Consider the following 27,100-nt stretch of genomic DNA (forward strand, 5'->3'; position numbering starts at 1 on the left):
TCATGTCCTGCTCCCCCGGCTTCTCTTAGTCTACTCCAGCCCTCATGCCATCTCCCCTTGTCCCTGAGGCCGGCAGCTGCCTTCAGACCTTCAGCCTGGACTTTCCTCTCTCAGCCCGGATGGCTCTTCCTCCCATTTGTCCACAGATCATCTCCTTCTGACCCCTACCCCTTCTTTCCGAATCTTTTCCAACAAACTATTTACAACTGCAACAGCCTCTCCATGCTTCCGCGCCCTTTGTATCTACTGCACTTGTCACCATGGGACAAGCTATTGTGTGCCTTCGTTTAGGATATGACGTCTCTTGTGTGCCCAGCCTCCTCTCCACTGCAATTTTAGTTCACAAGGACAAGAATTGCTCTCATTTGGTTGTCTCTTGTGTCTGCAGAAGCCAAAACAATTCCTGGAATATATATATATATATATATATTTGTTGTTGTTGTTGTTTTCCTAAGTTCTTAAACATGTTTCTGTTTTTTTTTTAACAATGGCATGAGGAAATGAGAATGTGTAATACAAAACTCAAATAATTTAAAGAGCCCCCAAGACAAGGAGACAGATTTGAAATTATTCTGCCTTCTTTCATAGTATACACCAATTCTATCTAATTTTGTCGCTAATAGGTTTTTAAAAATTTTAAAAAGCATTTTAAATTATGACTTTCTGTTCAGTCCAGCCAACTATTTGTTACACAAATGCCATCTATTGTGTCTTGGAAATGCAAAAATAAACATGATACTGTCCTTTGCAGGAAAAAAAAAAAATTCAGTAAAGGGTGAAAAGTAGAACTAGAAATAATTAAATTCAGTTCAGCATGGTAAATCTGCGCTTGACCCAGTTTCTCTGGTTTCTAGGGCATTGAGGAGGGCACTCGTTATAATGAGGGAGTACTTAGAAGGTCTCCCAAGCAGACGAGTTTCAGAGATTGAGTAAAGGTTGACCAGGTGAAAAAAGTATGTCACATTATTTGCACAGCCTGAAAGGTCTGAAATAGCTTGGTAATTATGGGTAATTACCAGTCTAGTCAGTGTTGCCAGTGCATAAACTGTGGTTCCAGAAGGGACAGGAGAGTTAAGGGTCATTTCATGGAAAATCTAATTTGTTGTTTTCTTTTAAGAAGCTTGGACTTATTATCCAGTCTGTGGAGGGTACTTGCGGAAGGACTTTAAATTAGAAGTCGAGTGAGACAAGTTGGGTTTCTCGGAAAATCCCTCTGGTGTCCCTGTGGGAGATGGATTTGAGAAGAACAAAACTGGAAGCAGAGAAATGACAGAGAACTCCACCACTGTCCCAATCCAGAGGCAATATTTTGCTAATGGCTTGAACTGGGAATGTTTGGAAAAATGGACAGATGGAATCATCATAAAAATGTTTAAAAATCTCCTAGGATTTTGTCTAAGGTGACAGGGTAGTGGTATCAAGTTGGCGTGCATGGTTTGGGTGAAGGAGATGAGCTCAGTTTGGGGCACATTTAGATGGATTTGGCCATAGTGCATATAACCCAAAAGGAAATAGATGTATACGTCTGAATGTGAGAAAATAGTTAAGGGCTGTTCCTTGAGAAGAAACACATAGAATACTTTTGGTATATTGAGTAGTTACAGAACCTGAAGTAAGAGAACAAGTTTGAGTGAATTTAAAGAATAGCTTTATTGGGGTGCTTGGTTGGCTCACTTGGTTGGGCGTCCGACTGCGGCTCAAGTCATGATCTCGCAGTTCGTGAGTTGGAGCCCCGTGGCAGGCTCTGTGCTGACAGCTCAGAGCCTGGAGCCTGCTTCAGATTCTATGTCTGTCTCTCTCTCTGCCCCTCCCCTGCTCTCATTCTCTCTCTGTCTCTCTGTCTTTCTGTCTGTCTTTCTCAGAAAGAAAAAAAGAAAGAAAGAAAGAGAGAAAGAAAGAGAGAAAGAAAGAAAGAGAGAAAGAAAGGAAAAGAAAGAAAGAGAAAGAAAGAGAAGAAAGAAAGAAAGGGAAAGAGAAAGAAAGAAAGAAAGAAAGAAAGAAAGAAAGAAAGAAAGAAAAAGAAAGAAAGAAAAAGAAAGAAAGAAAGAAAGAAAGAAAGAAAGAAAGAAAGAAAGAAAGAAAGAAAGAAAAGCTGTATTCATACATACTGGGTTATTCTAAAGAGGATTTAGGGTGATTGATGCTATTTAAGTAGCATACAATAGATATCATGCAAACTACTCTCAGTACAAAAGCTCTTATCTTAACATCAACACTGTGACTTTTGTACTACTTGATTTATTTTTGCAGACCAGAAATCTGAGGCCGAAGGAGGATAATAGGCTTGGCTAAATGGTCCCTTGGCCACACTCCCACCCACCCCAAAACAAATTGTAGAACCTTCACCTGAACTGGGACTATTGGATTCTAAGACTTTCTCTTCCACTCTGTTCCATATCCATGACCATTTATGGTGATTATCCCAGAGGAAAAAAACAAAACTAAACTAAACTAAAGTAAAATTGCTTACTGTCAATGCTAACTTTAAGAATAAAGGTACTTTTTGTTTTTATCATTTACGCTTTTATTAAAATCCCTTAATAGTCATCAATTCATTTTATGACTTTTTATTTTCCTTGAGGATAGCCCTGTACTATATAGATCTGGTCAAATCTATATATGCTTCTACATTATGAGTGATGACTTTATAATGACCTTATAATTTAATGAGTGAGACTTTATAACCCACTTCTTACTCAGCTCCCATTGGCGAGTCCTGTCACTGATTTGCTTCGATAAGCTCTTGTCTGCAATAAGAGGATTTCACTTGAGTAAAATTGTATTCCACTTCAGGAACCAAAATGCCATCCTCAGAATCTGAATTCACAGATCTTTTCAGCGACACTAAGCATATAGTTGACCTGGCCTCATTGTTTTCCTTAGAGACAATGGTTTGGGCATTGAAAGATCACCTTACAATGTTTGGTCAAAGATCAAGTGGAACCTACAGAGAATAAAATCTGTATACATCCTTTCTACCTGCTGGGATAATGTCATGTTCCCTGTAGGATACTGACATTTGCTATTTTCTGCAGGAAAATTAATCCTTCAAATTGACTTGAAGGGATGAACTGAAGAGTTGTGAGGTTTTGCTTTCAGAGTTTCCTTTGAAAGGAAGTTGCTATTTGAAAATTATCACCATGAATGTATGGATGGGGATATATTTCACAAATGGACCCACCAGCAACAGTGGTATTAAACCTATTTAAATAACAACACAAAAAAACAATGGCGATTTTCCATTTTATTCTTTTCTTGGATTGGCAATCTTAATTTGTAAATTTAAATAACAAAATAAGGCCCATTGAATTAACTACTCATGTATTTATTATTCTAGTTCAGTGAACTTGCTAAAAATTCTGAGTATAAGAAGCAGTAGTCTATAATTTCTGTTCTGTTTTCTTGTAGTCTTTCATAAGCATAAAAGGACAGATAAAAACCAATGGATTTAAAAAGTAACCACATTCTGAGATAGTATTTAGTTTATTGGTGTATGTAGGTCTTATACTTATTGAATTAAATTAAATTAATATTTATTTAGTCTTAACATGAATAAAGTATTACTATTAGGTATTTATAAAGACAGAGAATAAAGGACAGTCCTATCCCCAAATACCTTGTAATACAATTATGAAAAAGTGATCGGCTCATGGCAGGGAATACTTTTTTGATTCCCAATTTTTTTTTTTTTCCCCATGGAATCCAAGGCTATCCCTAAATAACACAAGGTTAATAAAATCATTTTTTTTCAATTGCTAATTTCATTTTTTAAATAGCTTAATATATTTAGCATTAATAAAAGATGATGGGAATATTCGTGTTAACAAAAATTTACTGAGTTCTCACAGTTTTTAGCCTCTTGGGAAGGCAAGACATGTAAGACGAGGTGTCTGCCCTCAGAGTATGCATACGGAGGCAGTAAGTGTGGACATACAGTAGTGGGTAGTTACATGTGCTTAACTTTGACAGGAAGGGTAATGCGATATCCAAATAGAGGGCACAATAAAAGCAAAGACACAGAGACATGATGAAGAATGGCATGTGTGGGAACATGTGTTACTTGGCCCGTGTGAGCATGTCACTAACCCGCTTACAGTCTATCAGCCAATGCCCACTGTTGTCAAGATGAACTTTAAATCAAATCAGTATAGCACAGGAGTCCCTGCATGATCTGGGCTCTCTCTACCTCTCAGGTCTTACTGCCTACCATTTCCCTATTTATGCCCTTCTTTTTACTAGCGCAAAACTTACACTCTTCTATTTTATTGCCCAGTGAATATGCATTTTCCCCTGTCTGGAATGTTCTGTGGTCTTTAAACCAAGTACATCTTGTGTCTTCAAACTCTGTCTCCGTAACTTCCCCTGAGAAGTGTCTCTGACTTCCGCTGTTGGTTTTAAATCTGAAAACTTCGCTCCTATAGATTCCCATATGCGCCTTCCAAACTAGTAAAACGGAACCTGCACACATTGATCTGTAAATACAGCTTCTCCAGCACAATGTTGGTGGGAGACAGAGGAAAAAGGAAGGCAATTTCTGTTTTAAGTCTCCTAGGGAAAGCAATATACACACCTTCATGTTAGAAGCAAGGTGGAAATGTAGAGTTACAAACACCCTGTAGCAGATGGTGACACATTCATTAGAAAATTACAATACAGATTGTACAGTCCACACTCCAGCAACATCATCTCATTACGACTGAGTACTAGTGCCCCATCAAAACAAACTGACTTTTCCCCCTTTTTAAATATTTCTGAAAAGTTAAAGCCCCTTAAATCTATCTTCCCAACCTCTTCTTCATTCATATTCTATTTTGGTCTTACCAAAAAAATTCTAAGTTTCATCCATGGTATAGTTAAAATTAATTGTGATATCATATCCTAAGCCCAAGATTTGAAACAATCTATGATTTCTTGTAAGATAACATCCTTCATTACAAATTTCTTCAACCAAGAATGTCTTATACTCACAGACAGAAACACCCACATCAGATAAGTAAACTATCTCCAATTTACTGCCCAAATTTGTTCTTGTAGGATGTGGGGGCAAAGGGCAAACAGATTTGGAATTTAGAAGCCTTGCCTTTTAGTTTATGTGTGGTTCCTAATTAACTTTTTAACCTTGATTCAGTCCCTTAATCTTTCTGATTTTCTAATCCTCTTTTGTAAAACGAGAAGAGTTAAATTAGATGGCTACTAGGGTCTTTTAAAATCGTTAAGATCATCTGCGAAAATACATCAGCTCCTGTGTTCTACTTTGACCTTCATTACCAAATGAGAAAGAGAAAGCTCTATGATTTTCATTTTTTTAGGAATAGGGATTCATCTTCATCATACTGGTTGTATTACGAAAGTGAAATTTGTATTATATAACTGTTTGATATTATGCATTTAAGACTAGCTATAAAACGTTAATATAAAATGTTCACATAAAATGTTATTATTTATCTAGTGACTATCCTGTTTTATTGTATGCTCAACTGATGCTGTTGAATAACTACTATTTATTGCAACGTTAGTGATATCATCTTATTGGGAGCACTGTTGGTGTTTCGTGTTAGGAAAGCTAACTCCGACACAATGCTGACATCAGGGATAAAAAGGAGACAGCACAGTAGAAGGCAGTAACCCTCAGGAAGGCTGCTGCTTGTTTACACGGGTTGTAGGAAGTGCCAGGAAGTTTAAGATGAAAAACGCTAGACTTTGAAACATGATCTTTCTCGAATAATTCCAAGAACCAAGTGCAGGGGTAGGGGGCCGAAACATATGTAATTAGCAATTTCAGCATTTGATTTATTGTGGAAAGGAACAGAGGAACCTAAGGAGTAAGGCTGGAGGAAGGAGAAGCTTGTGTTGAATCAAGCTGTGCTCCATGGTTGCTCTGCCTTGGGGTACAGCGCTTTGTGTTTGTTTGTTTTGCATTTCAAAGTTGTCTTCTCTGTAGCAGACACACCAGCCTCATTGGGTGTAGAGGTCCTTAGTGCGGTACTGTGGATATAAACACTTTAGCCCCGCAATGGGAAGGCAGTCAAGGGGGAAGAGTAAGAAAACACACCAAGTATAATCAGCTTAGTGTAAATCATACTTTCTTCAGTGGAAAGAGCCTCACATTCTGGGAGACTTCATAAAGTATTCCAGACCAGTAAGCTGAAGCTGCAAAAAATGTCAAAAGCTGGAAAGGCCTAACTTCTTGAAAGAAAACTTTGAATTTGGAGTACAAGTGTGTTCTAGGTCAAAAAAAGTGTTGATCAGTGAGGGACTCTCTTACCTCCAGCGTTACTGAGGTGAGCCTCAGGTCAGTTTATAGAGGAGCCCTCAGGCTACAAGAGCTTCTGGGGCAGTGGTCTTCAAAATCAAGTGTGTGTGTGGGAATATTGTATATCCATAGAAAATGTAGACTCTTCAAAATCAGAAGATTCTAATCTAGTAAGTCCAAACCCTGACACCATCATAACCCACTTTTGGGAGGCAACCCTGGTATCATGCCCATAGGTATTTTGCCTAAAAAGGTGAAAAAGATGCAATTAAAATGTCTGATATATTAGGGCACCTGGGTGGCTCAGTCGGTTAGGCATCCAACTCTTGATTTTGGCTCAAGTCATGATCTCCCAGTTCATGAGATTGAGCCCCGCATCAGACTCTGCACTGACAGCGTGAGCCTGCTTGGGATTTATATTCTCTCTCTGTCTCTGTCTGTGTCTCTGTCTCTGTCTCTGTCTCTCTCTCTCTCCACTTGCCCTGCTCTGTCTCATTCTCTCTCTCAAACAAACTTAAAAAAAAAAAAAAAACATAAAATATCTGAAATATTCAAAGAGAATTCAATAAGGTATATGCAAATTTATTTACTGCATTCCATAGAAAAAGACTCCTTATTTTGAACAGTTATCAGTAATAATGGATAAATATGCTTTCATATATGCATACATATACATATATACACACAACATACATACACATGCACAGACACAAATATATAACCTTGTTTACCTCTTATGCTAACCTTAGATGTTATCATCATTCTCATTTTTTAGATGAAAGTGGTAAAACAGATGTAATTTGCCTAACATCCCACAGCAGTAGCTTCCAAATTCTGACTCAGGAATGTGTGTTATAAATCCCGTGCTCAACGTCACTCAGCCAGCATTATTGCCAATATGGTACTGGGCGTATGTTATAAGACTTCTTATGCGTAGACAATGTGCTGGCCAGAAAAAGGAACAGATTTTTTTTTCAGTTTATTTATTTATTTTGAGAGAGAGCCAGGGGGGTTGGGGGACAGAGAGAGAGGGAGAGAGAAAATCCCAAGCAGGCTTTGCGCTATTAGCCAGAGATCGTGACCTGAGCTAAAATCAACAGTCAATCCCTCAACCGATTTTGAGGCACCTCAACGAACAGATTTATAAAATGTTGAAATGACTTGATGAATAACAGACACTAAGAGAAGCCAGGATGGCGAGGGGAGCATCAGGCAGAGTCTGTGTCTCGCGGCCTCTGTGGGAGCCAGTTCACCACCTGGAGGTACTAGGTCTGCTTCAAAATGGTGGTTCCTTTGTTCCTACAGTATGGGAAGCGGGGCTCTGCTGTGCACGTTAAATTTGGTAACTTCTGGGTATTTTTCTTCCTACCATGTTTTCTTTTCAATCTAGCCATGAGATTAATACCTATAAATATATAAGTAACGTTTCATTAACCATTTTAACCTACTGTAAACATCTTAGTCTTGAAGTCCAGTTGTAAATATATATGTTTTTGAAAAGAAAATCAATTAGAATTTGATTAATTTTATTGACAAATTTTTAACAATAAAGCGATAAACCCAGAGGCAAGAATGAATACAGATACTCTGATTATAAATTTTAAAAATACTAATTATAAAAGAGATTTTAACTTAAAATGAGATTATTTCAGAACAATATTTTGATAAATGTTAAGTGTGATTTTTTTTTAATTCACTGCAGCTTTTTAGAGGTGTTTAATATTCTGTAGGTATCTCATCTGTGGAGAGCATGTTCAGAAGCAATTTGGACATAGGCATATTATAAGATGATTAGCTGAAATAAGTTTTCAATGCCTATGATCTACAGTTCTCTGCAAAGCTTTTCAAAAGGTAGACTGGGGCACCTGAATGGCTCAGTCGGTTAAGCGTCCGACTTTGGCTCAGTTCATGATCTCTCGGTCCGTGAGTTCGAGCCCCGCATCGTGCTCTGTGCTGACAGCTCAGAACCTGGAGCCTGTTTCAGATTCTGTCTCTACCTCTCTCTCTCTGACCCTCCCCCGTTCATACTCTGTCTCTCTCTGTCTCAAAAATAAACGTTAAAAAAAATTTTTTTTTAAAAAAGGTAAACTAAAAATAGTCTAAAAATAGGTAGACTAAAAATAGTCTAAAAATAGACTAAAAATAGGTACAATAATCTCTGAAAACCGTTTTGGTGACGATGTGTTCTAATTGAAACAACTAATATAATGAACTTTGGACTGCTTTAAGAAAATTCTAGTGCCCATATAGCAATGACAACAAATGTGTTTTTAGTAAAAAGTGGTGATTTTGTTAAAATAAGTTTAAAGCGCACAGTGTAGGTAGTGGCTGTATGTTCCTCATGGCAGAAGGCTAACTTCGTGGTCAGACGTCAGTGGTGACATATTCTTCCAGATGGACCACTGACTCTCTCACTAACATAATTTTAGCCAGTGTCGCTTCGGTATAAACTTGGAATATCTTGCTCCTTTGGCTTTTGTTGCACAAAGAAATTGCCGAGTTTGGACATGTCAAAAAAGTTGATTATGGCAGCACTAATATTTTTGTCTTTACAGTAGTAGAATATCCTCTTGTCCTGCAGTAAAAATTCCTATCAATGTTAGGCTTCAATTAAACCTAATTTCTAGCCATTCAGAAAGTAGTCTTCAAAGAAGACCTAAAACCACCTTTAGTTTTGTCTGCAGCTGTTTTGCAGAACGATTACTTTATGAGCCTGATTCTTGCCGTGCATTTGCATGAAGCCACTGATGTCAGCAAGAAAACTAATAAAACACAGCCCATATTTTGTTTTGTGTATTGTTTTAATCAATACTCCCTCTGCTGGTTTAATAGGAAGAGAGCCCCAAGGACAGCTCATTTTACCAGATATTTATAGAATGCTTTTTGCTATTAGAAAGACATTAAAAAGTAAAGTCAGGAGTCGAGGCTCCTGTGAATTTATTAGCTTTATTCGTACAGCTATTCCTTTTTAATTCACACTGTTAATCTACGTAGGAAAAATCGGTACCCCAGGGCATTTCTTTTTTCCAAGATAATTTCACAGAAACATGATGTGGTGGTGGTAGCTTTGATTTTTCCATCCTTCCATTCTGAATTATTTTGTCATTTTCTCTAGAAATTCAAAGCGTCCTCTCCTGTAAGCCCAAAAACGGAACACTGAATGCAGTCTGTTGTTCAAGGTGATGTAGACTTGTACCCATCTCGCTGTGTTCTCGTTCTCTGCAGGCACTCCATCTGCACCGTGTACATTGAAGTGCTTCCTCCAAATAATCAGAGCCCTCCCCGCTTCCCACAGTTGATGTACAGCCTTGAAATCAGTGAAGCCATGAGGATTGGTGCTGTTTTATTAAATCTCCAGGTATGCTTCTTCGTAGATGCGTCAAGTTCTATGGGGACAATCTTGAAGGCTAGTAGGTCCATATTTGGGCGCGGAGGGAAATTCACATGGCTGCCGCCGACACTCTAGTGAAGGAAAATTCCATCTGGAAAAGAACGTAGGGGTCATATGGACGGAGGGTTTCCTCAGCTAATCTATTCTATTGATTGCCACCGCTGAAGGACTAACATGAGCTGGCACGGATTAGCGGCAATCGTTACAAGAAAGAATGAAGGGATTGAAAACATGCACTTGAACATTTTGTACTTTGCACGCAAAGAGTCTGCAGCCGACTATTATTTTCTGTCTCGGAGTCCTGTACCCCAGCAGGATTTATTTTTGCTGCAGTGCTGTATGGAGAAAATAGCTTTGGGTTCACTGGCAGACGGTAGGCACTCTAATTCCAAGGCAGACAACTTCGCTCCGTGGCCAGGGGCAAATCTTGTGATTTCTGGGCCTCATTTGTTCATTTAGATGAAGGGAGGAGGTTTAGCTCATATTCCCATTTGCAGCTCCAGATTCCTGGGCGTGTGAGTTACTTGCAGGATTACTGCTTGCTTTTCACTATTTATACATTCCTGACTGAAGCACATTTGGCCAGGAAAGGCTGCCTCTTCAACTTAACCTACAGCTGCAATTCGGGCCACCTGTGGTGTTGCTAACGGCCACTTGCTGCACAAATCCTAGCGTGACACCTCACTTCACCTGTGGATGTCTGCAGCACAGGGAACGTACCTTCTCCTGGGGTAACATGGGAATGGCTGACATGGCTGACCAGAGAGTTCAGGAAGCTGGCCTTGACAGTTAGGAGAGAGTTACCGGGATGCTGGAGGGAAATCCCAGCATCTATCTGTACCTCCAAATGAGGTGGTATCTCCAGTATTTATTTTGTCACTTTTCCCCAGGTAACTAGAGAGAATTTGCTTTTGTCGTTCATTCACTATTAAAACATGTGGGGAATAAAATTATGTGACGGTAGACATATTAGCAACAAGGACATTTGGAGTATTTTAAGGGAATAAAAGAAAGAAGGGAACCACATAGTCTCTTTAGGAGGGAGAAAACAGCCAGTTAAATCATGAACATGAAAAAAATAGGAAAACTAAATAGGAAGACAAGTGCATTTAATGGAATGATGAAAATCTTTTCTAGATAGATACAGACAGATGGACAGATGGACATTTATTTGTGTAAACAAGAAGAAAAAATAAATAAATCCTAGATTTGTCAGATTCAGGCTAAGAAATTTTACATGTTTTACATTTAAATAATCCTTCAGAATGTGCCTTTGTATGATTTAACTTCCTATGAGGTAACATAATCTTACTTATGAGATGGTCTAGGTCTCATTTCAAACAAATCCCAGAAAGGTCCGGGAACAGTATTATAGGAGAATAGCTCTACCTGTGAGTTAAAAATGAAAAGGAGTTGGTCTTTTTTATATCTCAAATTTCTCTACTGCAAAAGCTGCGGAAATGCTTGAAATGACATTTCTATTCACCCTTTCTGCTTCTGGTAGGAGCAAAAAAAAAAAGGGTGCCAATTGCAGTGGCTGTCGCTGGGGGAAGGAACGCGGGTGTCCTCATCATGGCATTTTTCATAAGCCACCAGCCATTCACTTTCGCTCATGATCAACTGAGATTGAATTTAAACTGGGGACATAAAAGCTGAAAAGCTTCCGCCAAATTACTCTTCCAGAGACTTCTAATAACAACGCACCAGAGGTACCTCCGGCTCCGTCCCCATCTTTTTCCCACGTGGCACTGCCCACTGCCGCTGACTCACTGCTCAATTTAGAAAGACAGATTTGTGGAGAAATATATTTTTGAAGGTAACAGCAGCCTGGCTTCTGAATAATCTGTTCTGGCTGAGATCAAAGTGGTTTCTTCTGAGGAAACAATCCTTGTTTCTCCCCTTCCCCTTCCCCTTTTAAGTATTTTCCTTTTATCTGTCTAAAAGCTGCTGGGGAGGCTGTGATTTTCCTTGGGTTATGAAGGCTGTCCTGACTGGTTGCCGCATCGAGGGTGTTCAGTGGAGAGAGCGACCCAGAACTCTGCTTTCCCAAATTCCTATGCCGAGGATGGTCAGCGTTAGCTGGCATTTTTTTTCTCCCAGAGTTGGTCAGATCTTTCACCAAAGCATGATTGTACATCGCCCTGACTTGCCAGTGAATCCTGTTGGAATTCCTAGATTGTGCACTGGGATCATGGGACCATGGGAGCCCCCCGTGCACAGTTGTCCCCACTCTGTTCTGTCACGTCCGTCACTAGCCTGAAATCAGCCATGGTGGGTGCATTTATGCCACAGAAATTACGGGTGCCGCAAATCAGTACCTCTCACTGCATCCACGGCTGGTTGTTAATCCTTCCCAGCACACCACTGGATGAGGAGCTTAAATCAGGATGAAGTAACTTCGTCAGCCTTCTGCATCTTTGTCCCTCTGAGATGTTGACATCCGCTCACACCATCACCATCACCCTTATGCTCATATAACAATACTCATAGGTAACACGTATGCGGCACTTAATGAGGTATGACTGAAGTTCTTCACTTACCGGTCTTCACGGATAGCTAGGTTATATTCCACACACTCTCAGACTCAAAATTTCAACAATTTGCTACTAAGAAGGGTTATTTCTCACTCCCACTGTGCATCCACCACGGGTCCATTCCTGCTCCATTCTCCACCATTTTCTCCCCACTTTGCAATGAAGGGGCTGCCTCTATCTAGGGCAGTGGTATTCTTCTGACAGAGTGAAAAGACAGACACAATAAACCACAATTTGGATCCTAATGCTTCTCCCAGCAGTGACGCCTGACCCTTCAGCCTGCGGCTCATCCATCACACTCAGGCACAGGCTACTCCTGGGCCCCTCACCCCAGGGATGCATCATCCCCCAATGGGAGGCATGAGCGAACCACCTGGCTACTCTGGTGTTGAGAGCTATGAGGTCTGGTTCATCACTTGCCTTCCAGGTTGTCGCAGGCAACCATTTTGCTAAATGCGTTATCTCTGCCGACCATGGTTTCCCATCCTGATAGCCCCCAGTAACAGTTTTCTCACCAGCTTCCCATCTCTTGGAGCCATGCTATCTGTTTTCTGGGTGCACACTCCACTTGTAAGTATCAGGCTGGGATCAGTTAGGATAACTAGGATTCTGTTGCCAGCCTTCATGTTCAGTGCCATATGAAGTTGACATAGACTGTGCTGTATTCAGTCTTTGCTCCACAACCCAGCTGATGAAGTGGCCTCTGTCTAGAACAATAGATCTCTTGAGGTCAGTGTTTGCTGGGGAAACAACAACAAAATAAAACCCAGTTCTTTGTTGTTACCTACACGTGCTGCACATGATAACTACCATATTTATTATCCCCATTGGCCAAAGCAATTCACACAGTTCCTCCTGAGTTAAGAGGTCAAGAAAGTATAGTCTTCACGTAGCAGATGGCCTCAAGGGTTGCATGGCAAACATTGAGGTCAGTGGAGCTGAGATGTCTTACCTCCCCTAAGAAAGGGACTGCCAATACTTTCAAAATATTTACTTTGAACATTAAAATGTATAAATTGATTAACTTTCATATAAATAAAATAACAATGTTAACACACATTTGTTTCCCCATTTGATTCTTAAAAAAGCCCAAAGCAATTGGAGCTATTATCATTGTCATTTTATAAGTGGGGAAACTGAGTCACAAAAATAAAAAAGATGAATTTTTTTCCATGCTCATCGTGCTTAGAAGTTGCACACAAAGGACAAAACCTACACAGTCTGGGTAAACACACATGTTTACCCATACTGCCCCTGTGCCTGTATTGCTTCCTTATACTTGAAGTATCTGCAAACCCTCCGTTTTCTGTTCTTTCTCCTTCTCACGCGCTGGGAGGCAAGGTACTGCTTCCTCGCTGAGGCCACTTTCTAGCGTGGCTGGTAACCACTGCTCCACATTCAAAAGTCTCCTCCACCTGTTAAACACCTTCCCCCACCCCTGACTGCAGAACCCTGCCTGTTCCACTTCTAGACCAAGGGAAAATACATATTTCCTTTACACACAGCTTTTTGATAAACATGCTTTTTGGACATAGCTGACTAGTTCATATGTCACATAGTCCATTCTTACAGATCGAAGGTTCAAAGTTAGTTGTCAGAACACCAAATCCTGCATCACGTCCATTGTTTCTAATAACAAAGACATCAATTAAACAAAAAATCACTTGGTTTGGTAGAATTAGATAAAGCAGAGTGTTTACCAAGTTCTCATCTTTCAAATTTTTGCCTCTATTATAATATTTCTCAGTTATTTATTTGATTTTATTTCTAATTTTCCATGTATGCATTGGGATACATTGTTGAAAGTCAACTACTTTAACCTGCTGAAAAACAGTTCTGTGTCCTCAGCTTTAAGTATAATGCATCATTGCATTCGGTTGTTACCCTGGCCTAGTGCATAGGCAGATTTTGTCTTTATGATCTGGCAAATGAGGAAGTGGAAACTCAGAAATAGCAGGGTTTGGAAACCAGAGTAGTTTTGGGGGTTTGTTTTTATCTTCTCCCCTTTGGCTCCTAAATGAGGACCCTGTCTACTACTATATCTACTAAAATAATATAGGATATTATTTTAGTTTAGGCTATAGAAAAACTATTAAATTTCATTTTTCCCTATTTTGGGGGGAGTGTTTTTTTTTTTTTATATTACGTTAGTTTTGTGATTTCCAAAGGTTAATTTTATATTGTTTATGAGGGCAAAATATTTGAAAGGTGGAGGGGAAGGTAACGATTTATTACGTGGCCTCACAAAGAAGCAGTTAAGGGAAATGTTAACAATTTCCACTCTGACATAGAGATTATAGATAGAATAAGATTCTAACCTGGGTACAGCACAGTTATGTAAAAAATTAGCAAAATTCCCAGATCCTACCTCAAAGAATTCCTTGTTCTTAGTAGAGTCCTCTCCAAGATGCCAAGTAAGAGAGATCCTGTATGGTTTTGGAGACCTTTACCATAGAAATAGGTGAGAATGGATGTTTTTGGTGCTCCAGTGTTTGATTTGTCCAGTGTCTCCCCGAGCCCAAGATTGAGAGGAGAGAATCCAAGAGGAAGTAGGGGAGATTGGCATCCAGTTCTTTAACGGAATGGCTGCTGGGACTTGAGTCCGTGCAACTACACAAGGGAGAAGATATTGGAAAGAGATGTCATGGTGGACTGGGCAGTTGGCAGGAAGGCCTGGACTGCTCCCCTGAAGACTTTGCCCATGCTGTTGGTAAGATGGATCCTGCCCGTTACCGTAGACCTCAGAGTTGAGGCTGGTGAGTGTAGACAAAAATGAAGGGAACCACAGCTTGTAGAGAAGAGAGACATGCATGCACCCGGATGTACAACAAGAGGCCACCGACTGAGCATTAGGCACAAGATTCAGCAGACGTCACAAGGCACCACCAATCCTGAGGACGCCACTTGGGATCGAGCCCTGTCAGAGGGAGTCTCCCGGTGCCAGTCTCTCCCGCGCTAATTCTCAGGTGACCTCAGCACAGTCCCTTTAAGAAATGTGTTTTCCCCTCCGTGTCCTCTCTATACCAGCATTAGAAGGGAGCACGATGGATATGAGTGAGAAAATCACACACACACACCCACACACACACACACACACACCCACATCCCTAGAAACGAAATTGGTTTTAAAATAAAAAGAAGGTGTCATATTAGTAAGAGAGAGTTTTACTAAGTGACAGTTGTAGACTTTTCAGCTGAGACACAGTGGAAGAAGCTCACTGTACAGGAGAGAGGTGGAAGCGATAACACAGCAGCTCCATAGCAGCCTGCAAGAATTGAAGCCATTTGCCTACTCTCCAGGAGATTCCTTATACAAAGGAGGCATAAGATAATGCAAAGATGAACTCTTGTACTTAAAGCGGAAACACCCAGGAAGGAAAAATTTCAGAGAGTGCGTGGAGGTGCAGATTTGTAGTGTTTGGCTCTGGCCCTGCCTCACTTCCGAATACCTACACTTGCCTGCATTGCGTATTGAGCCAAGTGAAAATGAGCATTATTCTCAGGGCTCTGACTCTGTTTCTAACATGGGTCATTCACGATGGGGCACTTAGTTTCTTTCGCACTTCTACAAATAGTCAAAATATCTAGTCATCAGCTGTAAGTTCGTGCCTGACTGCAAAGAACAAATCTTAGTTATAAACAAGTTTTGAATCAAATGATCCATTCACTTATTGCTGATGAGGTCATCCCAAAGGAAAGTTCAAGCACATTTTGCAAATGTTAAGAAACACATAAATGGGAATGGAAAAAAAAAAAAGTATACCGCTCCTTGCACATGATACATTCCTTGAGAAATGAAGAATTGGGGCCGGGGGAAAGTGAGTGCTGGCAAATGTCCCTTGGCTTTGCCCATGCTGTCTATTTTTGCTGGCACACCTCTATTTTATTGACATGTGGACTTATTTCTGAAAATGAGTGGTAGTGGAAACAATAATTTGCAGTGTTGATTTTTTTTTTTTTTTTAACACATGAAGAATGGGTATAGTAGGGCATAGGTTAAGAAACTACAGCCTGTGGGCAAAGGGACCTGTTTGTATGGCCGGTAAACTGAGAATGGGTCTTAGGTTTTCAAAGGTTTGTTTATATAATATAAACAACAACAACAAAAAACAAAGAACAACCCTCCAACATACAATGGTGCCCACCATTATACTTAAATAAAGTTTAAAGGCACTGCTAAAAGAGATAAGGCATAATCTCCTTATCTGTAAAGATAAGATAATACGTATCTTTATAGACCTAAGATCTAGGGCTATAAAGTTGAATAAGTGTATTGAATTTAATTATTTAATCTGCATCAGAATATCTGAGATGGGTCTCACATTAGTTAGCTAGAAATAGAAGCAACATCAGTTGTCAGGATAACTTGTGTGTATATAAATACTTAGGTCAATATATATTAGTTAAATAAAATAATGGAGATTAACTTATCCATTGGTGCATAATAGAAAGCATAATTATAAAAGCTTGGCAAACGAGAGAGATTATTGTCTTTGGATTAGGGAAGTTGAGGTTAAGTGAGATAGCATATAAATGGCTTAGCTCAATGCCAGAAATAAAAAAAGAAAGTGCTTATCTCATGGTAGTTATTTTTTTTTTCCTATTCATTACCATTCTTGCTTTTCTGTTAACTCATGCTATGATATGGGGTTTTAAAGTGTGCAAGAAGGTGCCAGGCATTTGGAAGAATGAGTAGGAATAGTGGACTGTCAAGGAACACGGGACAATGGATACATTGCCAAGAATGAATTCACCTGCTTTTATGACTTTACTGGTTCTTACATGATCACTTTCAAGTTAGAGAACAAAGTGACACTTTGGAAGCCCAAGAGATAGGTGGTTAAGAGATCAGTATTAATAAAAATATCATCGGGGTTCCTAGGTGGCTCAGTCGGTTGAGCGTCCGACTTCAGCTTAGGGCATGATCTCACAGTTTGTGGGTTCGAGCCCCACATCAGGGTCTGTGCTGAAGGCTCGGAGTCTGGAGACTGCTTCGGATTCTGTGTTTCCCTCTCTCTTTCTCTGCCCCTTCCCTGCTTGTGCTCTCGCTCTCTCTCTCTCTCTCTCTCTCTCTCAAAAATAAACATTAAGAAAATATTTTTAATTAAAAAATTAAAAATTAAAAAAATGCTGAGGAACCACGCTCAGCATTTGGAAGCTTCCCTGGCTTTTATATATTTAACTAAGTGCAGTAGCTTTTCCGAAGTCCAGTAGAGCCCTGCTGTGGAATGGGGCTTCCAAGTCCAGCCACACGGCCCGCGAGTCAGTGCACTAACTGTGCTCCTCTCTGCCTTTCCTGGGGCCTGAAGTTCACTCCGTGTCCTCTGCTTTGCTGGATCTTGCAGTCACTTCGATAGCAGTGTAGATCTGCCCACAAAGCTAATGCTTCTTTTCTTTTTGAGAGCTGCTTGATCAGAGTTGATTTTATTTTCTTGTGGTTGCTTCTTTCCTCGTTACAAGACTGAAGAAAACTATTGCACAGGGAATGACGACCGATACTGGGAAAACTTCAGGTAGCCTCTGCTTTAAACTTGCATCTTGAGCTGACTGGCTCCTGCGGTTTGAGCCCCCTTTCCTTTTCCTGGCTTCTCTTGCCAGAAGCTGCAATGGGACAGGCGACAGCTCAGACGCAAATCACAGGAGGAAACAGGAAGCAGTGAGAAGCAGCCCAAGAAGTCAGACTTGGCACGTCTGGTTACCTGCGGAAAAACATACATTTTTCTAAGGAAACTGCCTAGGGAATGAGTGTAAGGAGGTCTGGGTCAGCCTGCTACACGCAGCTCCTTTTCATCGTCATCCATTCTCCTTTTTAATAGTTCCAAAAAGTTGTAGAATTTAAAGTGTGTGCCTCAAGGAATTATTAATTTTAGTCCTGAAGAAAAATGCCTACCGTCTTGATTTGATACAGAATTGATCCATTTCCAGAACAGTTTGAAAGAAATGCGGGCCATTGTATAGCATGCCCTCTGCACTAACAGGTCCTGTCGGAGGTGCTAATTCGTTTCTCTGACATCTTTCAAATGTTCGAGAAGGTTTGGGGGTTCTTTCCTCTCCTTCTTTTCTGATGAATATTTATGTATAATGGGATAGTTTTTTTCCCCTGAAGATGATAACAGTTTATGATTCATGGATGTTTCGCTGCTGGTGCCGGTACAGCGTGTGTGAATCATAAACTCCGTGCCGCAGAATCTGTGATGTCATTTATATTATGGGGATCACTTTGGATATGTCACTTGCTCTTCTGTCATCAAAGAAGCTATTCTTTCTGCAATCCGTTTCTTGAATGTGTTACTGCAAAGATTAACGCCGCAGATTATATGAGAAGACGGCTGGTTTTCCTTCAGTTTCATAATGTATGACGTCTATTCAGTAGGTTTCTCTGAGTTTGATAAGTGTGAGAAATGAAAGTCTCATTTGTGTTCTTTATTTTCATTTCAAGTAGGGGGAGATACATTTTCTCGTCTTTCCTTCCGCTAGATTTCAGATGGCTCTTTCATCATTAGTGGTATCTGAAATGAGTAATCTCACTGTGGGTGCCTGCAGAGAAGTGGAAACACATTGAACACGGATACTGGCCATCTGCTTCCAAAGTATAATTTATATTTTGTGTTAAGAATAGATAGATAGATGGATGAATAGACAGATACATGTTAGAGTAGAGAGATGTCTCACAATGCCAAGCATCTCCTTTTGGCAGAAATGATATCTTATTTGTAGTGCTCACTTTTCTCCTTTAAAGCAGATGTTCTGATATGTCTAAGTTTCCAAGGGAAAAAAAAAGTTCAATCCCCTTGACAGTGTGGGATGTACATTATGTGAAATGATTTTTCATCTACAAGCATATACATTTGTCAAAAATGAGAAAACACATTTTTAACTGTGTTCTTTATTCATATATGTGTGTTCCTCTTCCCAAACAGTTATTTGGCCTCTGTAAATCTTCCATAGACAGCAATATGCTCACAGGCATAAAGCCAGACAAGTGTCACGAGGGTGGGGAAAGGAGAAATCTAGGTCTGAGGCATTTAAAACACCTAGCTCCTAAATTATTTTTTTTCATGACCTTCTTCCTCAAGAAGGAAATAAAAAATGATCCAAAAAAAAATGTGAGCTGTTGCCCCAGAAGAGTCGTAAGCTATCCATGTTACCTCATACCTTGCATATCTCTTATGTACATACACACGCACTGTCACATTGAAGTGTATATTTAAGTGGAGCTAGACTTTACTTCTGCTCAGACTTACGCTCTCACAAGTAGTAGGATGTATAGGAAATGGGTGAAAATTATTTTCTTTCTCTTTCAAAGAAGACAGCCCATTTAGGAAACTTGAGGTGGTAGGAGAGATAAAGCCACATTCTCAAATGCTCTTAAAAATAATTACGGGCTTCGGGGCGCCTGGGTGGCGCAGTCGGTTAAGCGTCCGACTTCAGCCAGGTCACGATCTCACGGTCCGTGAGTTCGAGCCCCGCATCGGGCTCTGGGCTGATGGCTCAGAGCCTGGAGCCTGTTTCCGATTCTGTGTCTCCCTCTCTCTCTGCCCCTCCCCCGTTCATGCTCTGTCTCTCTCTGTCCCAAAAATAAATAAACGTTGAAAAAAAAAAAAAAATTTTTAAAAAAATAATTACGGGCCTAAAAATAAGTTTAATGAGGTAAAATGGTGTTTTCTGACATCACCGAGCATGAAACGGAAGTGCTGTGGCCCACTGTGCAGAGGGACGCAGATCAGGATTTGTGGTGCAGACGCAATGCAGAGGCAGCGATGCTCTGGCAGGAGAAGAGCTTTATCGTGGCCCCCCTCCTGCCCCATGTTTTCGTCAAACCCTTGGAAGAAGACTTTTACAGCCTCTGGTCACCACTCTACCCATATCTCTGCACCTGTATTCATGTATTTTGTTTTGACTTCTGAGATGAAACATTAGCACTCCTTGTGTCTATGTAAACTGTTCACCTGCATACTTGATCAGTGCCTCTGAAAGCCTCTGTAATGAAGGATGCATCTAAGTGAATTACTAGAAAAATGAAATACAAGACAAAAAATACAAGCCCATTTTTTTTTTTTACTATTGGATTTGACAGATAAAAAAAATAACTGTCAAATCACGTTTTTTTTTCCTAAACTACTCTAAGTTCTACTCCAGAGGAATTACTCTAAATTTCTTACATCATGATCCATAGTAGCCACAATGCAGAATTGGCACTGTGACCTTGGACCACACTTTGAATGGCACTCAGGGACTGGCTATGTAGTTTGCAAGGCCCAGTGCGAAATGAAAACGCAGCCCCTATTAAGTGTGAGTGCTGTGCACCGACCCAGAAGCTCTTTCCTAGACTCTGCCCACTCTGGCCTACTCAATCAAGGACGTTGCTCCAGAATCACCCTTTTACCACCCTGCAGCAGGAACAGTTCTTGCCCTATCTGGTAGTTTCCATGGACGTGAAAGTCTACGGTGGTGCCTCCCAATTAGAGACAAGCAAACAACACGAAACGCCCTTGATCTCATAACCCGCTCTAGCTATTTATCTGTTTCTGTGCTTTCCTTCGTTCTGGAAACTACTCAAATCCAATATCCATGCTGGCTTGAAGAAGGTCTCCGTCACTGACTCTGCTGTTCTGTCTTGACCGCATTACGGACAGGATTTCAAACACAACAATCACTAATGCGGCTCTTTTTGTCCTAGTGCTTATTGCCAAATCCACTTCCCATCTTGCTGCCCATCGGCAAGGTGGGGTAGAGCCGATAATCCCCTCCTTAATTAGAAACTTACTCCAGCACACCGGCGTTCCGGGGTTTTCCCCATCCTCCCCAGCCGCTCTCAACTCAGTCTGCTCTGACGTTCCTCTTCATTGCCCTGACTCTTAAAAGTTGGGGGCGCCTGGGTGGCGCAGTCGGTTGAGCGTCCGACTTCAGCCAGGTCACGATCTCACGGTCCGTGAGTTCGAGCCCCGCGTCAGGCTCTGGGCTGATGGCTCGGAGCCTGGAGCCTGTTTCCGATTCTGTGTCTCCCTCTCTCTCTGCCCCTCCCCCGTTCATGCTCTGTCTGTCTCTGTCCCAAAAATAAATAAAAAACGTTGAAAAAAAAAAAATTTAAAAAAAAAAAAAAAAAAAAAAAGTTGGAATGCCCCAGTGCTCAGGCTCCTCTCCTCTCCTTACGCTCGGTGCTGACATCAGTTCACCTGGTCTCACGGACTGAGCTTGTGACATGCTCATACCTGCGGTTCCCGTCTCCACCCGTGCCAGACTGTAGGGTCAGTATATCTTTGGATGTGGAATGGGCATCCCTCTTTGGTTGAGTTTCCAGAGAAACAGACTTTGAGATGAAGAGTCAGCTGCAGATGTTCACCAAGGGCTGTTTTTGAAATCCACTCCCGTGGAAAGAAGAGGAACGTAAGCAGCATTAAGTTGAAGGTGAAGTGGAACTTCAGCCGACCCCACAGAAAGCTCTCGAGCTGAAAGAGCCCGTTAGAGTTAGGAGGTTGGCAGGGTGGGGTAGCCCCTCGACACACCTGTGTGCGTGACTTGGGTGCAGGCTGCGTCAGAGCCCAGCTCAGCCGTGGCAAGGTGGCTCTCGTCAGATGCTCTCAAAGAGCACCGGCAGTGCAGGCTCTCAGCAGGCCACGTTTCCAACACATCGGGAATATAATATAATTTCTTTATGTGTTTGAAGGAGAATTTGGGAGGTATATTATAGTGTTATCACATGAACGTGGTAAAAAGCATCTTATCCTGCAAGATCATACCGGAGCCGAAGTCAGATCTCAACTGACTGAGCCACCCAGGCGCCCATCCTTCTGATAAAAGATCTTTCAACAAAGGTTTCTGAGTATAGTATGAAAGTGATGATTTTCATTTACTTCATGCCAGAGGTCTATTGTAGGATTCAAAGAAAAGTTTACAATTTTTAAATCTGCTCCATGAAAAGCTTTTGGTGTTTTGGTGCTTGTTTGTTTTTCTTTTTAATTGACCAGAGTTAAACCATTCTGCTCTTCCTAAAAGTTAGATTTTTTTAAAAAAAACAGATTACTTTGAGATCTGTGTTTGAATGTGGAATAACATTTGGCTGAGCAAGTCTTTGATAGCTGCCGGTATTTTAATAGCAGTAATCAGTATTACCTTTAGTAACTTGGCAATAAACAATTCTGTGCGCGGTTTTCTAAATAAACCTCACAGTTTATTGCATGCCTCGAAGCTGCCTCTTGCTCTGCACTCTGTCAAGTATTGATGATTAAAGCTTGAGTATGTGAACACAGTTATCTCCCTGAGATTTTGATAAATGAGACAAGAACAGAAACAGTGTTCCTGAGGTATACTCAGTAAACAGCCATTAGGTATCAGCTATGTAGGGAGAAAGACCGGGAGACCCAGCTGGGGCTGAGCAGTGCCTGTGGTCTTGCTACACTTAGCTGTCTGGAATTAGCAGATTCGGAGCAAAGTAAACATGTTTTTTAGATAAAAAGAGATAAAGAATATTTGCTTTGGAATAGTTACTTCAGAAAATTGAAGAATTCAATTACATGTCTCTTGTTCTAGTTGTGAATACTTTTTTCTTTTATATGGATTCACGAAATCCTGTAGCAGTGTGGAAAAGAAAAGGAAGGAAAAAAGTCTTGATTTCTTTGATCCTCAGTCACGTACTCGCCTCGCTCCATACACACAAAAACAGATTTTTTTTTTCTTTAAAGAAGCTCCAGATTAAGAAAACATATGTTTCAAAGACAGAGGCAGAATTATCTGGCAATAAAAATTAACTCAGCTTTGCAACAGTTGTTCCCCACTACCTACCCCCAAATGAAACAAGATAATTTTGATTTCGATAAACAAATGATTACAAAGAACAGTAAGGCTTGATTGCAACCACAGTTCTACTAATTTAATCAGTGCGAGTGGGGTGATGTGAATCAGAAGTCGCCTTTGTGAGTCAAGAAGAAAAACTCAAAAGATTAATGCCAAAAATAGCCAGCTGAAAAGACCCGCTGTTCACATTCCTCTTTCCTTGTTTAATTTTAGTTTTTACAATGAATATGTATATATTAATAGGCGCAATCATATCGCGCACCCTATTTCTTCTTTATGCAGCTTTCTTTTCTATTTTCTGTTTTTGCTTCACTTCCCACTTATCTGTCCCCTTCCCTCCACCAAACCTGCCAGCCCTTCATCATGAGGGAACTCCTGTTCACCAGGTGCTGTGCATCTTCCTGGATTTTTCCTATCCTGGTCCTATATGATTGTGTAAGGCACAGAAGTGTGTGTGTGTGTGTGTGTGTGTGTGTGTGTGTGTTTATATATGAGCACAGAAAGGACGTACACACATGATATACATATAGGTGTTTTCACTATTGTCATCATACACATACATTTATGGTAATTTTTCTTGGAGATGATATAAAACTTGACACCCATTCAAAAACATTGGAAAATAAGTTACCAGCACCCTGTGCCATCACCAAGTACAATTTCTAATTCCTGTGAAGAGTTTAGTCTCCTATTAACCACCATGCACCTGCAGCTGTTGGAATTGGGAAGTAACTTTGATACGTCACCACAGTCTTGCCCTGTGACTCCGTTCAACTTTTGTGGGTTACACTTATAATATCCTTCAGAGCAAAACAACCCATCACATGGGACCTTTACCTATCATGCCTTGTTGTTCTCCTCAATCTGCAACAATCCTCCGTTGATACTTTTGAAGACTACAGGTTGCTTATTTTGTACGTTTTTCCTCTATTTGGTTCACTGGTATTTCTCGATGACCGGTTATGTATATTTCGGCAAGAATATCCCAGAAGTGATGCTGCATTAACCTCATTGCATCCTGTCACATTACATGTGTCCCATTTCAGGGAATATTACTGTCGACAACCTGATCTAAGTTGCATCAGCCTTTAAGTGTGTTAATGACTTACCTTGAGATTATGTGAACGTTCTTCCCTCGTTTATTTTCACTCATTTTTAACATCTTGATGTTCTTTGAATTATTGTTATGATTGTTGCCAAGTGTTGATTTTCTAATGCCATCATCTCTTCGACATTTGTTAGTTGGCACTCTGCTAAAAGGAAAGCTATCTTATTCATCTTAGTTAATTATAATCCATTACAGCCATTATTTATTCTGAGGTTCAGATTGTCCCAGAATTAGTCTTGGCGAGCCCATTCAGGCAGGCTCTTGTGTCCTTTTAGCACGCCCCGTCGTGTTTGGAGCACCTGGCTACTTTCTAGCTCGGCAAGGTGGTCCACATCCATCTTATACTTCCCTTATCCCAGCCCTGGGTCTAACCATTTCTTGACAAAGTTCTGGTTTCTTTAAGTGGGGATGGAATTTAGAAACCAAGTTGGGGCACCTGGGTGGCTCTGTTGGTTAAGCATTTGACTTCAGCTCAGGTCATGATGGGCTCATCAGTTTGAGCCCCCATCAGGCTCTGTGCTGAAGGCTCAGCTTCAGATTCTGTGTCTCCCTCTCTCTCTCTGTCCCTCATCCACTCATGCACCACCCCTCCCCACTCTCTGTCAAAAATAAATAAACATTAAAAAAAAAAAAAGATCTGAGGGCACAGAATGTTCTCCGCTATCAGATATCTCTGCTTGCAGTCCTTCTCAATGACTAAAGCTCGGCAATATATGTATGTTAATATATGTGTATGCACACATGTACTCAAATACACATATGTCCACGTGCCAGTACATAGGCGTGTACAATATATACACATACGCTCATTTGCATCTGTAGTAATGTTACACCTCCATATTTTTCTGCACACGTACATATATATGCATATTGTATGCAACATTGTATGTATACATTTTTATATATTGTGAAATAGCATATGTATAAAACCATTAGGTCACACTAGTAACTGTCACAATGAGAAAACTGGCCCTTATTATCTTCAGTAAATTTACTTACTGGAGGTAACCAGCCTCCTGTTTCTGACCTCCATACTGATGTCCTCTTCACCCCGCTCATATTCTAATGCCACTTACATGACCTCCCCTCCTCTTCTCCTGCAGGCGTGTGCCCCACATCCTGCATGGTCTCTGGTGGGCTGGGCAGGACGATGCAAACACCTTCCCACCCGAGTCCAAGGTGGCTCCTTCATGCCACCTGCACGGTGACATTCCGCTGTAGATTGTCCAGCCCCTTCCCACGCAGACGGCATCATCACCTCCTAGCACAACACCCCCACAGCAGCCCAGGCAATGCCCTCATCATCCTGTTTGAGCTTTGCAGCCACACCACGCCACAGCTCCCTCCCACAGAAGCCCAGCTTATTTGCCCCGGGTTCTACCATTAATTCCAGGCTTTGCGAGTGCCTTCCTTCACCCCGCTTGGGTTTGGATGCCCTGCGACAAGCCGCCAACACCCACCAGGCTCCTTCTGACTCCCCACATCGGTCAGTTCCAACAGTGTTTTGGAATTTTCAAATTGCAGTGTTTCTGCTGCTCTCATTAAAGTTATTCCTAAGGATTTTGTTTTTTTAATTTTATGAAGTGGCATTGTTTTCTTCATATCATTTTTGATTGTTTGTCACAATGTATAGAAATACTATGGATGTTTTTATATTGGTCTCATATCCTTCATCCTTTCTGAGCTCATTTGTTATTAGTCTCATAGTTTTTGAGTGGATTCTTTAGTATTTTCTTTTTTTAATGTTTTTAAGTTTATTTATTTTGAGAGAGACAGTGAGTGGGTGAAGGGAAGTGGGGGAGAGAGACAGGGAGAGGGAGGGAGGGAGGGAGGGAGAGAGAGAGAGAGATTGAGATTGATTCATTCCAAGCAGGCTGTGTGCTGTCAGCACAGAGCCTGATGCGGGGCTTGAACCCACGAAAACATGAGATCATGGCCTGAGCCAAAACCAAGAGTCAGACACTTATGTCATGAGTGAACCCCCCAGGTGCCCTAGGATTTTCTGTTTAAAAGGTATCATCTGCCAAATGGAGATGGTTGTACTTCCTCCCTTCCAAGATACTTTTATGGGTTTGTTTGTTTTTTTTTCTTGCCTAATCACCCTGGCTACAACTTTCAGTAGAATGTGGTAATAGTTTTTAGTATACATCTTTGTTTTATTCCTGATCCTAGGGAAAACCGTTAGTCTTTCAACATCACTACAATGCTAGTTAGGAATTTTGTGTGATTGTCCTTTGTCAGTGTGAGGAAGTTCCCTTAAATCCCTCGTTTATTAAGCATTTCTATCACAATAGAGTATTGCATTTTGTCAAACACTTTTTCTGATTTTTCTGAGATGATATTTTTTTTTTTGGAAAAAATGTATCTGTTTATTACAGTAATTGATTTTCTTCCGTTAAAAAACAACTTTGCATACCTGTGACTAATCACATTTGGTCTTTGAGTATAATAATTGCTATATATTGCTGAATTTGAATTGCTAGTATTTTGTTAAGGATTTTTACTTCCATATTTATAAGATAGACTGATCTATAGAATTCTTTTCTTGAGTTACCTCTGTCTGCTTTTGGTAAGAGGGTAATACAAGCCTCCTAAAATTAGTGAGTGTTTCCTTTCTTTTACATTTTAGAAGAGATTGGGAAGTTCTTTACATATTTGGTAGAATTCACTAGTAAACCCATTTGGGCCTTTTCTTTTTCTTTCTTTCTTTCTTTCTTTCTTTTTTTTTTTTTTTTTTTAACATTTATTTATGTTTCAGAGACAGAGACAGAGCACGAGCAGGGGAGGGGGGACAGAGAGAGACAGGGAGACACAGAGTCTGAAGCAGGCTCCAGGCTCTGAGCTGTCAGCACAGAGCCCAACATGAGGCTCAAACCCATGAACCGTGAGATCATGACCTGAGCCAAAATTGGACGCTCAACCGACTGAGCCACCCAGGTGCCCCTGGGCCTTTCTTTTTATGGAAGTTATTTTTGTTGTTTTGTTTTTAAGATTGCTAATTTCATCTTTTTTATTCATTA

The 27,100-nt window shown here is 40.7% G+C and overlaps 1 protein-coding gene across 15 annotated transcripts in view; it reads left to right on the forward strand.

The window, feature by feature from the left end:
* Window positions 1–27,100, forward strand: part of PCDH15 (protocadherin related 15) — a 1,260,230-nt gene that overhangs the window by 950,732 nt on the left and 282,398 nt on the right. For all 15 annotated transcript variants that reach the window (XR_015241496.1, XM_086679475.1, XM_086679485.1 and 12 more), the window contains one exon: window positions 9,479–9,611. Coding sequence is in view for 14 of the 15 variants with exons in the window: in XM_086679475.1 (XP_086535601.1) it covers window positions 9,479–9,611 (133 nt within the window). In the remaining variant the exon portion in view is untranslated. The remainder of the gene's footprint in view (window positions 1–9,478; window positions 9,612–27,100) is intronic.

This window comes from Puma concolor, chromosome D2, assembly GCF_028749965.1.
Source record: "Puma concolor isolate L17-30 chromosome D2, mPumCon1.1.hap2, whole genome shotgun sequence".
In the NCBI taxonomy this organism is placed as follows: domain Eukaryota; kingdom Metazoa; phylum Chordata; class Mammalia; order Carnivora; family Felidae; genus Puma; species Puma concolor.